Source organism: Zootoca vivipara, chromosome 10 (genome assembly GCF_965207765.1).
Source record: "Zootoca vivipara chromosome 10, rZooViv2.hap1.1, whole genome shotgun sequence".
Lineage (NCBI taxonomy): Eukaryota > Metazoa > Chordata > Lepidosauria > Squamata > Lacertidae > Zootoca > Zootoca vivipara.
Window position 1 is genome coordinate 1,199,133 of NC_142593.1, and position 13,166 is coordinate 1,212,298.

The window sequence follows — 13,166 nt, forward strand, 5'->3', positions numbered from 1 at the left end:
GGGGGAGGAGGGGACATAATATCTCAAACAAAATAGAGGGGGGAGCGGAAGACACTCTCAAGGGGGACTCTGAGTCTCCATTTAACACACTGAGCCACAGCAATGCGTGGCAGGGTCAGCCTAGTATAAAGATGTATTGGTACAAAAAGGAGACCAATTTAAAGTCTTATGAACAGTTGAAAGGCAATATAAATGATTGGCTCCAATATCATCAGATAAATGAAATTTTTAAAATGGATAAAAAGATAGGTTTTCAATTACAAAAATACAAATTGGAAACGGAATTGTTAGAGACCAAATCAAAAAATCTATCCAAAATGTATAATCTATTGTTGGACTGGCACACGAAAGATGAACAAACAAAATCAGTGATGATTGATTGGGCAAAGCATGTGGGGCATAATATCATGGAGGACTGGGAGAGGCTGTGGAAAAAGGCTATTAAGTTGACAGCATGCAATATTTTAAGAGAAAATTTGATGAAAATGATGTAGAGATGGTATATGACACCAGTTAAGTTAGCCAAGATTTATCATACACATGATAATAAATGCTGAAAGTGTAAAGAGCTGGAAGGGACTTTTTACCACATGTGGTAGACATGCCCCAAAGTAAAAGACTTATGGGGAAAGATTTACAATGAATTGAAAAAAGAGTTCACATTTATTAAGAAACCAGAAGCCTTTTTACTTGGGATAGTTAGGGAAGAAACTTCCAAAAAGGATGTTACTTTCTTTTTGTATGCCACGACAGCAGCGAAGAACTGGAAGACACAAGATTTACCAGCAATGGAAGATTGGCAAATGAAGATGATGGACTTTATGGAACTGGCTGAGCTGACCGGGAGACTGTGTGACCAGGGAGAAGAGTCGGTGGAAGAAAATTGGAATAAATTTAAAGTTTATTTAAAAAAGAATTGCAATATTTGAATTTTTTGAATCAGATTTGGAAGTTGTTATAGTCTGTAGAGAGAAGTATGTTTAGTATTTAAGGATTTTTTAGGTATAACGGTTATAATGACGTAAAAAAGATATGATATGATAAGAATTAGATTAGAATATATTTGAAATCATGAAATAGAAATGGTTTTAAGCTTGGTAATAAGTTGCAGTTCAGCAACTTCTCTTTCCAGTACCTTGTTACAAAAGAATTTCAGAAATAGACTGAAATTTGGAGAGACCTGGTCTGAATAAAGACATTAGATTGTATCTCATTATACATGATAAAGCTATCTTTAGCCATCTCACCCCTTGCTTTTCCTGTAAGACCAATTGCAGTCGTTAACAGTCGTCAACAGGTTTACTAGACCTATCAGTCAATCACCCATTCCCACCACCCTTCTGAGTAATACCCCTCCCCACCCTCTCACTATATATAAGGGTCTAGAGACTTCTGTTCCAGTGTATCTGAAGAAGTGTGCATGCACACGAAAGCTCATGACAAACTTAGTTGGTCTCTAAGGTGCTGCTGGGAGGATTTTTTTATATTTTTTTTCTACAAATGTAAAGGAAAGAGGTGGATAATTAAGAAATTTTATTGTTGTTTTATATTGTATTGTTTAATGGTTTGTTTATTTTTTGTGTTGTTTGTTGTTGTTTATTTTGTGTTGTTATAAAATGAATTTAAAAATTTGGAAAAAAATTGATGAATGGGTCGGGTTGGGCTTGAGGAATTTGACAGAACTCGTGTGTTTTTTGGGGGGTAATAATTGCTTTCCCTTTCTGAGCCACAACAACGCGTGCCGGGGACAGCTAGGGTGAAATATAGAAATTGTTTATACACAAGATTTTCCTTAACCAAGTATTTTTCCCATCACTTCACTGAACACTTGAACAGAAAATACTTACAGTACTTCAAACCCCGACTGCAATGCTATTGCTAAATTTGGCATGCTGCAAACAGTGGGTGTTTGTGACTAGACAAGATTCACTGGAGGTGTTGGAATGTGCTGTAGTGCTAACAGGTTGCCCTCAGGTTGAACAAAAGTACTGGCAGCAACATTTCCATGTGAAGAATGAATTAGAGAATGAAATTTTCAGAATTTGTAGCAAAGCTTCTTCGGATAAAATATACAAGGTGAGAGAATGTCTTATCTTTTCTCTCAAATATGAACAGAGCAAGATGGTTCCTCAAATGCTTGTTCAGTCACTGTTACTGGTGCTTTACTCTAGTGAGAAGCTAGATTCTTTGAGAACAGCCACCAGTGACATCTGGATATAGATAAGCAGGGCATGCACAGATCTCCCTTCTTTTTATAGCCTAATGAAAACCGTTGCTGTATTATCTTAATTAAAAATATAAATAAATAAATCTGTCTTAGCTACATAATATTTTCAGAAACCAACATTTACAAAATCAATGTGCAGTTTTCATTAAGTCAGAATACAGTTTTATAAACAGGGATGCAGGTGGCGCTGTGGCTTAAACCACAGAGCCTAGGGCTTGCTAATCAGAAGGTCGGCGATTCGAATCCCCACGACGAGGTGAGCTACCATTGCTCAGTCCCTGCTCCTGCCAACCTAGCAGTTCAAAAGCACATCAAAGTGCAAATGGATAAATAGGTACCACTCCGGTGGGAAGGTAAACGGTGTTTCCGTGTGCTGCTCTGGTTTGCCAGAAGCAGCTTAGTCATGCTGGCCACATGGCCCACAAGCTGTACGCCGGCTCCCTCGGCCAGTAAAGTGAGATGAGCGCTGCAACAAAAGTTGGTCACGGCTGGACCTAATGGTCAGGGGTCCCCTTACCTTTACCTATTTATAAACAAGTTGGAAAAAACATAGTTGAATACAGCCATCACTGCTGAATTAGAATAATGGCACTTCAAATTCTTATCATTTATTTTTCTTTACAGCCAGGATGAAGAGAAACCACCTACTGAGTCAACTAGTTGTTTCATGTTCTACATCATCTTCCACAAAAGCTGCTGCTTGCCTTCTATCACTGTGCCATACAGAGCGTGCTCACGTACGGTTTATGTGTGTGGTACGGAAGCTGTACTTCCCAGGACAGAGCAGGGCTGTGTAGAATTATTAAAACAGCAGAGAGCATTATTGGCTGCTCACTCACCACCTTAGAACAAATTTACACCACCAGGTGCCATAGAAAAGCACTAGATATATCAAGAGATCCAACACACCCTGGTCACCATTTCTTTCAGCTCCTGCCATCGGGACGGAGATATAGAACAATGCAGGCAAGAACGAGCCGTCTCAGGAACAGTTTCTTCTCTAGAGCAATTTTGGCCTTAAATGGAAAGCCTTTGAAGTCATCTTATTTTACTTGTTTTTTGTAGTATATTTACTGTTTTTAATTAGCTTTTGTAATTTTGGATTATGCGGAATGCTTTATCTGAGTGGATGTAGCAACCGAGTAATTTCGTTGTTCCCGCAAGGGGACAATGACAATAAAGATATCTTATCTTATCTTATCAATCTGCATTCATTCTCAGATGATGATCTCATTTCCAAGTAATAGAAGTCACAATCCACACTGGGAATTTCCCTGTGTCAGTTTATTTTGCCAAATTAATCTGGAATTGGTTTTTTTCTTTATAGACACTATTTGCAATTTACCATAAAAAGTAAGGTCTAGGGTTTTGATCATAGGAGCATTTTGTTTGCCTAGGGTTGCATCCAATTGTGCCCTTCCATGAATGGAAGGAGTCTTCCTGCTCAGAGGAGAGGGTTTGATTTAGCAGAGGCCTCTGCTCACAGCAAGAGGTGATTTTCACCAGCTCCCCCTGCACCACCTTTCACACTGTTCTGGAGGGTTCGCTGATCCTCTCAACTATATTTTAGGAGGGGCAAGAGTACCAGAGGAAATTTGCAAAACTTGCCTTTCCTCCCCTTCTGTTAATATCAAAAAACCTTCTGTGGATGGAACGACAAGACCTAGGCTTTTGCTTTGAGTTTTCACTTTTTGTTAAAAAATGAGGCCCTCTGGATACCATGGGAGAACTGTTGATTAGAAAATTGTTCAGAAGCAGGAAATAACTGAAATATTGCAACAAAGCTGATTTGCACATCATTCCCACTACATTGCTGAGGTTAGTGCACCTGTCTATAGATTCTCTCAAAGTGAACCATTAACAGTGGGATCAGGTGTTAAAGAAGGTTGTGTTATTGCCCCAACTCTATTCATTATTTTCATTGCCATGATCCTACACTTCATCGAAGGGAAACTCCCCACTGGAGTAGAAATCATATATCGAACAGATGGAAAGGTCCTCAATCTGAGCAGGCTGAAAGCAAAGAGTAAGGTTACAGTAACTTCCGTCATACAGTTTCAGTATACTGATGAGAACGTTGTGTGCGCACACTCAGAGGATGACCTCCAAACCACCCTAAATATCTTTGCAGAAGCTTACAAAAAGGTTGGCCTATCACGCAACATCCAAAACACCAAAGTGCTGCACCAACAAATACCAAATAACCCCTCTGCAGCGCCACAAATCCAACTCAACGGTGTAACATTGGAAAATGTTGATCATTTCTCCTAGGCCAACATTCCACAAGGGCCAACATTGATGCCGAAATCCAGCATCGCCTGAGCTCTGCGAGTGCAGCTTTCTCCCAATTGAAGTGGAGAGTATTTGAGGACTGGGACATTCGCAGGGGAACCAAAATGCTTGTTTACAAAGCTATTGTACTACCAACCTTACTATATGCTTGTGAAACATGGACCACTTATAAACGCCATCTCCAACTCCTCGAAAGATTCCATCAATGGTGTCTCCGAAAATTTTTACACATCACTTGGGAAGACAGGAGAACTAATATCAGTGTACTGGAAGAAGCAAAGATCACCAGTGTCGAAGCAATGATTCTTCAACATCAACTTCGTTGGACTGGTCATGTTGTGCGGATGCCTGATGATCATCTTCCAAAGCAACTACTCTATTCCAAACTTTAAAATGGAAAGTGTAATGCTGGTGGTCAACAAAAGAGGTTTAAAGACTGTATCAAGGCAAATCTTTAAAAATGTAGTATAAACACTGACAACTGGGAAACACTGGCCTGTGAGCGCTCCAGCTGGAGAACAGCCTTTACCAAAGGTGTCATGGGCTTTGAAGACACTCAAACTCAGGACGCAAGGGAGAAACATGCTAAGAGGAAGGAAGGCTTGGCAAATCCACGCTGTGGAAACCAATGTCCCCACTGTGGAAGGACGTGTGGATCCAGAATTGGCCTCCACAGGCACTTACGAACTCATTGTTAAAACCGTGTTTATGGAAGACAATATTACTTGGCTACGAGTGATCGCAGAAGAAGAAGAAGAAGAAGAAGAAGAAGAAGAAGAAGAAGAAGAAGAAGAAGAAGAAGAAGAAGAAGAAGAAGAAGAATCAAAAACCATTTTTAGCATATTGAATTGTTCTGGGTAAAAGGAGCTGCAAAAAGGAAGGCTGGAACGATCTTTAGTTTGCATTCCAATCTTATTGGATTTTCAGATACTTAGCAGAGTTCACCTGACAGATTCTGGCCAACTGCTTTGATCAATATTAACTTGTCCTGCCCATAAAACTACAGGCAGAAAACAGTCACAGCAGACCACTTTATATATATATTCTTCATTTTACATATATTTGCCAAATAAAATAAAAAAAATCCAAATCACAATACTTCTTAAAATGAACCAACAATTTCAGGTTGTTAATAATCAATCCTTGTTTGGGATCCTATTTGAATATTTTGCTGTCCTGCCAACCTAGCAGTTCGAAAGCACGCAAAAATGCAAGTAGATAAATAGGAACCGCTACAGCGGGAAGGTAAACGGCGTTTCCATGTGCTGCTCTGGTTTGCCAGAAGTGGCTTTGTCATGCTGGCCACATGACCTGGAAGCTATACGCCGGCTCCCTCGGCCAATAATGCAAGATGAGCGCGCAACCCCAGAGTCGGTCATAACTGGACCTAATGGTCAGGGGTCCCTTTACCTTTATCTTTTTACTGAAAGCTGTATTACTAATTAGCTGCTTTTGGTGTTACTGGCATTCTGGTGAACGATGCTAAAGTCTCTGAGGAATCAGTTACACTAGTGAATCTTATTGCCTTACCTGTCCAATGCTGTGCTAGTAGGCATACTCCTACCAAACCCATGCACGGGCATCTGGCGGAAATATGGAATGCAGGAGAGATTGGCAGCAATGATGGCCAATGAATCTGAAGGATTCACAAAAAAACCATTTCGACCTAGGATCATATAGCGGTCCTGGAAGAGAAATAAAGCATATTAAGGGTAGGGCAGAAAAAATATGTAGAGAGGTTCATCCACAGAGTGGCTGGAGAAACCCAGCCAGATGGGCAGAGTATAAATAATAAATTGTTGTTGTTGTTGTTGTTGTTTCCAAAACTCAGGGAAAATTCTAACTTGTTTGAATACATTTGGGGAACATTTTAAATCAGGGGAAACATGATTTATAATAAATTTTACATTTCATAACATTATACTGTCTCTTTCTCACCCTAAAACAATTTTTTTATGGAGGGACCATGGTCCATTTATTGGCTCACATGGAGTTTGATTAAGAGCACTACCATTCTACACTAGAAATCAGGAGGCCTCAGATCAGGAAAGAGATATCTTTCATTAGCAACATTTTGCAGACCCAAGCACAGTGGGCCAGAGGTCACTGAGGGGAGGGGTTTAGAAGTGTAGAAGCAAAAAAATGGCTGACACCAGCTTGGGATCAAAATGGCAACCACATTATTTATTACAGGTGTAAGTTGGTTTTGGCAGAGGCATTGGATATGTATCCTGAATCAGCCAACCCAACTGCTGGCTGATAGCTCTCTCTGTCAGGGTCGAATACTTAATTATAAATAGAAGTCCATCTGTAATTTTTTTTTTAAAAAAGGTTTCTTAATGAGGCTTGGCATAGAAAAACAATTCTGGTATTGAGAAGAAAAAAAGAACATACCAATCACCCCCATAATCCAAACACCATGATGATAATCTCTTGGAAGTCTGAGCTTAAACACCAGGGACTGTGCAGTTCTGCAGTTTTTTCAGTCCAGCCTATGTCTGTTTATTGTCCAAATCTAATTATTTTATCAAACAGATATTTTTGGCTATGAGAGTGACTTTGGAGAGTGCCAGTTGTGTCGTGCTCTGGGACCCAGTGTCCTGCCGCTTGCACCTTGATGCAAGCTGACAACCTTGGACATTCTGCGGTGGGTCTACAAGACAGTCCTCCCCCACCCTGGGGAGTCTGCCAGGGCTAATTACCCCCATATCAACCCTGAATTACCAGCACGGCTGAGGTCCGATCGTGTGGGAGTCATCCATTTCTCACCGCCGGAAACAGGAAGCCCCGTCTGGGCTTTCCAACAGAACTCTACCCCTGGACTTCTTTACAGGGGTACCCTGGATTTTAATCCTGGATCTGGGGGTGGGGCACCAACCCACCTCCTAGCTTTTGAGTAAGGATCAAAACCAACGCCTTTTTCCACCAATGTTGTGACAGTTGCTATGAGGAAGAGAAATCCTCCAGACAGACCCAATTTGTCTGCAGGCAAATTCCTCCCTGGCCCCAAAGATGGCAACCGAGTAATTGTACAGCAAGGCCAGATATGTGTGCTGCCCTCTTACCTCCGGGCAGAGCCACAACATACAAGGTGGGCAGATGAGATGTCCAATTCCAGAGTGCCCTGCCTGCTTGCAATGCTTTTATGCCCCAGTGGCGTAAGTGACCGAAGACTGGCTCTGCCAGGTCTGTCGTCAAAGCACTGCCCCACCCACCAGGGCCAGGACTGGTCTGTTTCCATTTTGAAGGCAATTCCGTCAGCCCCTGTGGCTGGCTGAGGCCAACCGGGATGTCAACCAGCTGCACAGGCAAGTCTTTTTACCGCCACCGCCAGCCTCAGCTCTCCAGGAGCTGTGCTTGGCTGCAACTGCCACTGCCTGGAAAGAGTGAATGGTCTTTATCTGTGAGATTTTGAAATGAGACCCTTACTCAGACTTGCTACTCAAGAGTGGAGCTATCTATCAACTGTTTCCTTTATACCTGCTTGAACCATGTAGTGAAAGGGGAGAACTCCCGGCACTTCTTGCCTATCAGATCACATGCCCTGGGAATCTTCCATCCACCAAGCAAGAAGTCTTTCCAGGTAGATCAACCCAGAAGGGAAAGGATCAGAAGCTGGATGAGGAGAGTGGGAGCAATAACTGCATTGAAGAAGCTATTCCAGTTTCACTACTCTGTCCCCTCAAATGGAGATGCAATCTAGAGTGAATAGAACTGTGCCCTTCAAAGAGGAGATGAAAGTGTGCACGCAATTTGGAGCATTTCCAAATACTCTTCTCCTCCAAAGTATCTTTCTGTTTTAAAGTAATATTTGTACAAGCTTCCTTTTATTTAGTCCCTCCATTAAAAAAGACTTTGTGGTTGCAGTACATGTTCAAAACTGTAAGCCTCACTGAATTTAACAACTATGTACCATATTGGCCCAAATAGAAGCTGCACTCGCAAATAAGGCACACTTTTAAAATTCATTGGGGGGGAGATAACACCTCGGCTGCTTCCTGGGGGGGGGCACAAGCTTTGCCAGTGGCCTCCCCCCTTCTTTCTGCTTGGGAGCAGCAGGTGGGCTGCATGCCGTTGCCCTGTACTTCTGGGCTGCTTGGGGGGGGGGGAGCCATGCCGCTTTGCTGGCAATGTAAGGTTGCAAATAGGAGCCACACTTTAACTTTTCATGGTCAGAATTGGTGGGGAAACGTGCAGTTTATATTTGGGCCAATATGGTAAATACTATTTTATGAATTATTATTTTTCATTTCTAGCAGCATGAGAGCTGGTTGATAATTTTCACTTTTGACCTTGTGACCTTTGTGTAAGCAATTAAAGTTGAATTGATTCAACACTGAGTAATCTTTGAAAAACTGAGCTGCTCATGAACAGCTGAGGGATTTTCAAGGGCATAACAAGACCTTCAGTTTCTCCCACATTTAAATAGGCATTTATTTGAAAGTCCCTCTGTAAATGTCAAAGTTGAACAAATAAAGACAACTCTTTAACTACCAAATCTGGTCTTACACAAATACCTACTCCATCAGCATCAAAAGCAGCGCCAAAGCCATACTCTCCTCCTTTCATTGCCTCCAACAAAGAAGTGGCGTATGTCAGGTTTGGGTCAGGATACTGGCCACCAAAATCCTCCAAAGGAACACAGTCAACTGCAGAATTAGCAGGAGCTCCTAATTCATCACACAGGATTCTCCGGACATAGGGACCCATCACTGCAAAAAGAGTTGTTTTCCAATTTAGGGACCATCTTTTAATTAATGTCCAGATAGACACCCACCATTTTGACTGAACAGAAATGGAATGGATTTATATTAAACAGGACATCATAAACTTCACTACAAGTTATGACAGAGGCTTCAGAAAAAGAGGACAGTTTTCTGTTGAATTAGAAATATTCTCATCTGAAAGGGAGCACTGAAATATCACAAAGCACAGGAATACAGTTGTGCTCAACTTGTCTAACAATTATACTAAATAACTCTTTTAATAGCATTCAACATAAATCCCTTCTTCATGAGAAGCCATTTACCTCTATTCAGATCAATAAAAGCCAAAGCAAAATGAGCAGAGAGTCACATGATACAGTCTTCATAGAGTGTTTGTGGAAAAGTATGAGTTTAAAAGTGCCTGTACATTACAGTTGTATGGGAAGGTTTTGACACTGAATAACCAGGCTATCAATTATGTACCTTCCAGAGCTAGTACAGTCATGTAAGAGAACTTCACCAGAGTGTCTGAATCTGCACTTCTTGAAGGTGGTATTTCACACATGAACCGGGGGTTCCAGGGAACTCTCTGTTTTAAGAACTGCCCTTATTACATAACATTAAAGGCTTGTGGAACTAGACAATGTCCTTTATTTTATACACAGGGCAAAGCTATGGAGTTTACCCATAAAATATGACCTGCCCCTTCCTATGACTGCTCTTTATGAGGGCCAACTCAATTCAGTCTTAAATTTTCACCTGAAGAAATATCCTATCTTTACATAAAGTTTCTTTTACTCAGACTTGCCTCTGACATAGGAGATTTATCAGTCTGAGTCTTCACCCCAGCCACGGGGATAAGAATACTGAGCTATGTTGCAAAGCAGGGGTAGTCAACCTTTTTACACCTACTGCCCACTAATGCATCTTTCTTGATGGTAAAATTTCCTTACCGCCCACCAGTGCTCAATGGAAGGAGGATTCAGTTTGTGCCGTAGAACCCCCTACCGCCAACCTAGAATCCTGAAACGCCCACTAGTGGGCAGTGGGAACCAAGTTGACAAGCCCTGTTGTAAAGATTATGGTACTTGGATAATATATTTTAAACATTTTGAACACTGTACTTGTAACATTAACAGTGCAATCCTGTCCTGTTTGTTTTCTCAGAAGTCCCAATGGGTGGTATTCAATTCAGTTTTACTCAGAGTAGACCCACTAGAATGAAAGAACATGAGTTAGGTCCATTAATTTCAATGGATCTAATCAGAGTAAACATTAGTCATTAGTTGAATACCACCCAATGTGTTCAATGTGTTTATTCTAGTGAGCATTGTTTAGGATTGCTGTCTAAATTATTACTGCGTAGCAACAACCTAGTTATCATGCTCATGCTTTAAACATCATTTTATTTTCATTATACTGTATTAGCATTTTACATGTATAAAAATGGGCCTCCTTACCTCCATTCATGGCATCAATTCTGATCTTGAGTTGATTTGGCCCTGATAGCAACCCTCTGATGGCACTGAAGTCAAAGACAGTCCGTAGAAGATTGAGGTAGACTTCCACCGAATCTATTATTTCAACTGTGCAAATAAAGGTCCAAAAAATATCTAGATAGTGTGTGTTGTCTTTCAGCAACTGAAAATAGATGGCACAGAAACTTTGGGGCCTAATGCCTCTGCAATGCCTCAGGCAAATAGAGCAGCCAAGTGCCCCCAAAATACTCCTGTTATTGTGGGGTGGTGTCAGGTGCCTCTTATTGTCAATATTCTTGATATGCTAGGAGTAAGCAAAAATCCTACTTGAGAAGTAAAGGCTAAGCAAGGTGCCATAATCAAGGAGGATACCCAAGAGATAGGACCACAGGCAAGGGTAAATTGGGCAGTCATATTGTCTAGGATGGAATTAGAGATGAAGAGACACCCATGTTCCAGCAAAAAATCATTTATTTATAATTAGCGCAGCCAACATTTATCACTGCTGTCCTGTTGATTTCCATAGTGAAGTTAAGCACATGTTCATGTCATCATATTAAATTGGATTTGGTGTTTAATTCTGGCTGGATCGTATTTATATCTTTTAGAAATGTCTATGCTCCCTTTTCAAAAATTGTTGCCCACTATTTAAAATAGAAGAATATATAAATAGAACAAAACAAGTTAAAAAGCATGGAATTTGGGAATAGTCTAGTAGTATAATAACAGCAACAACAAATAAAAATAGCAGTTGTTTTAAAAGCAAACAAACAATTGATTTAGAAACCTAAAGTAATAAAAACAAAAACCTACCATAATCAAAACTGAGTAGAATGAAATGAAGGAATCAGAATGTAAAGCTAAAGTTTAAAGCTCAGCAAGTAGAAGCTAAAAATGAATATGCCTGGAGAAATAAAGTTCTAGAAGCTAACATGAAATAAGAATACAATTTAAGGAAATACAGTGAGTTACAGGGCTGGGCTGGATGTCAATCATAGCCTGAGAAACATCAGCTCCAAAATGGCATAATAAGGTGTATCAAAGATTTCCTAAAACCCTCAAATGATCATAGGGGGAAAGCCCTCCTAAAGATTGGAAGGGACAATCTAAGTTCATTGCAAGAGCTGAACAGCTGGGAGACATCATATTCTCATGACAACATGGAGACCAAAGCTATGACAAAGAATACAATACCACGGAAAGGCTTGAATTTGTTCTCCAAATCAAATTCTTGTCTTCCTAGCCGAGATAAGTCAATTCTCAGGTCCGAACAAATAGCATATTCTTCAAGGGTTTTGCTGATCTGGTAGATTTTGTCAGAAACAGCATCAGGAGCTGGTCCTGGAAGTATAAATGCATACATTTATAAAGTCAGAACAGTATAGGGAGTTTGAACACACTCAGAAAAACTGCTGGAGTAAATATGCTCGGGATCAGAGTATAGATTTGATATATTGTTAAACTGAGATACAATGCAAGCTTAAAATAGTGTAACACATACAGTACAGTGGTTCCTCGGGTTACAAACGCTTCAGGTTACAAACATTTCAGGTTACAAACTCCGCTAACCCAGAAATAGTACCTCAGGTTAAGAACTTTGCTTCAGGATGAGAACAGAAATCGCGGTGTGGTGGCCCGGCGGCAGCAGGAGGCCCCATTAGCTAAAGTGGTGCTTCAGATTAAGAACAGTTTCAGGTTCAGAACGGACCTCTGGAATGAATTAAGTTCTCTCTCCCCCCCCCCATTGATATTTATTGATTTTGTAAAACTGAAAAATACATAAAAACATGAAACACAAAATCACAAACAATACAAAAACGTAGCACACACAAAATACAAAATACAAAACATGATTTTTAAAAAATGACAAAAAACCTCATATTTATCATTCAATCTGTCTTAACATTTTTTACTTCCTCGTATCCCTCCTCACTGCGTTTCATTGTATCTCATCCTTAGTAATTTCTATATCATAATTCCGATCATCTTATCTTAACTCTACATACATTGCATTTCATAATTAAATCCCTAAATTCTAAAATACTATAATACCTTAACATAACCTCCTCTACAATCTCTATGTACTTCCAAACCAATATCAAACATTTCCAATATTGCAATTATTCCTTATATACACTTTCAATTCCTTCCAATCTTCTTCCATTGACTCTTCTCCCTGGTCACGGAGTTTCCCGGTCAACTCAGCCAGTTCCATAAATTCAGTCATCTTCATTTGCCATTCATCAACTGTTGGTAGACCTTCACTCTTCCAATTCTTAGCCAACAAAATTATTGCTGCTGTTGTGGCATGCAAAAAAAAAGTAGTATCTTTTTTGGGTATTTCCTCTCTAACTATTCCAAGAAGCTTCTGGTGAGCAATGCAGCTTTCCAATAACAGTCAACAATCCTATACTGCCTTAAGCTTAGGGTTTACAGCAGTAATTTTTGCTTCAGATTCTCTAA

At 40.3% G+C, this 13,166-nt stretch overlaps 1 protein-coding gene across 2 annotated transcripts in view; it reads right to left on the reverse strand.

Moving 5' to 3' along the window:
* PGM5 (phosphoglucomutase 5) overlaps positions 1–13,166 on the reverse strand; it is an 86,501-nt gene that overhangs the window by 55,919 nt on the left and 17,416 nt on the right. For both annotated transcript variants that reach the window (XM_035099518.3, XM_088653104.1), the window contains exons 3-6: positions 11,898–12,044; positions 10,686–10,811; positions 9,041–9,231; positions 6,050–6,204 (exon numbers count right to left, since the gene is read on the reverse strand). In XM_035099518.3, the coding sequence (XP_034955409.2) occupies positions 6,050–6,204; positions 9,041–9,231; positions 10,686–10,811; positions 11,898–12,044 (619 nt within the window). The remainder of the gene's footprint in view (positions 1–6,049; positions 6,205–9,040; positions 9,232–10,685; positions 10,812–11,897; positions 12,045–13,166) is intronic.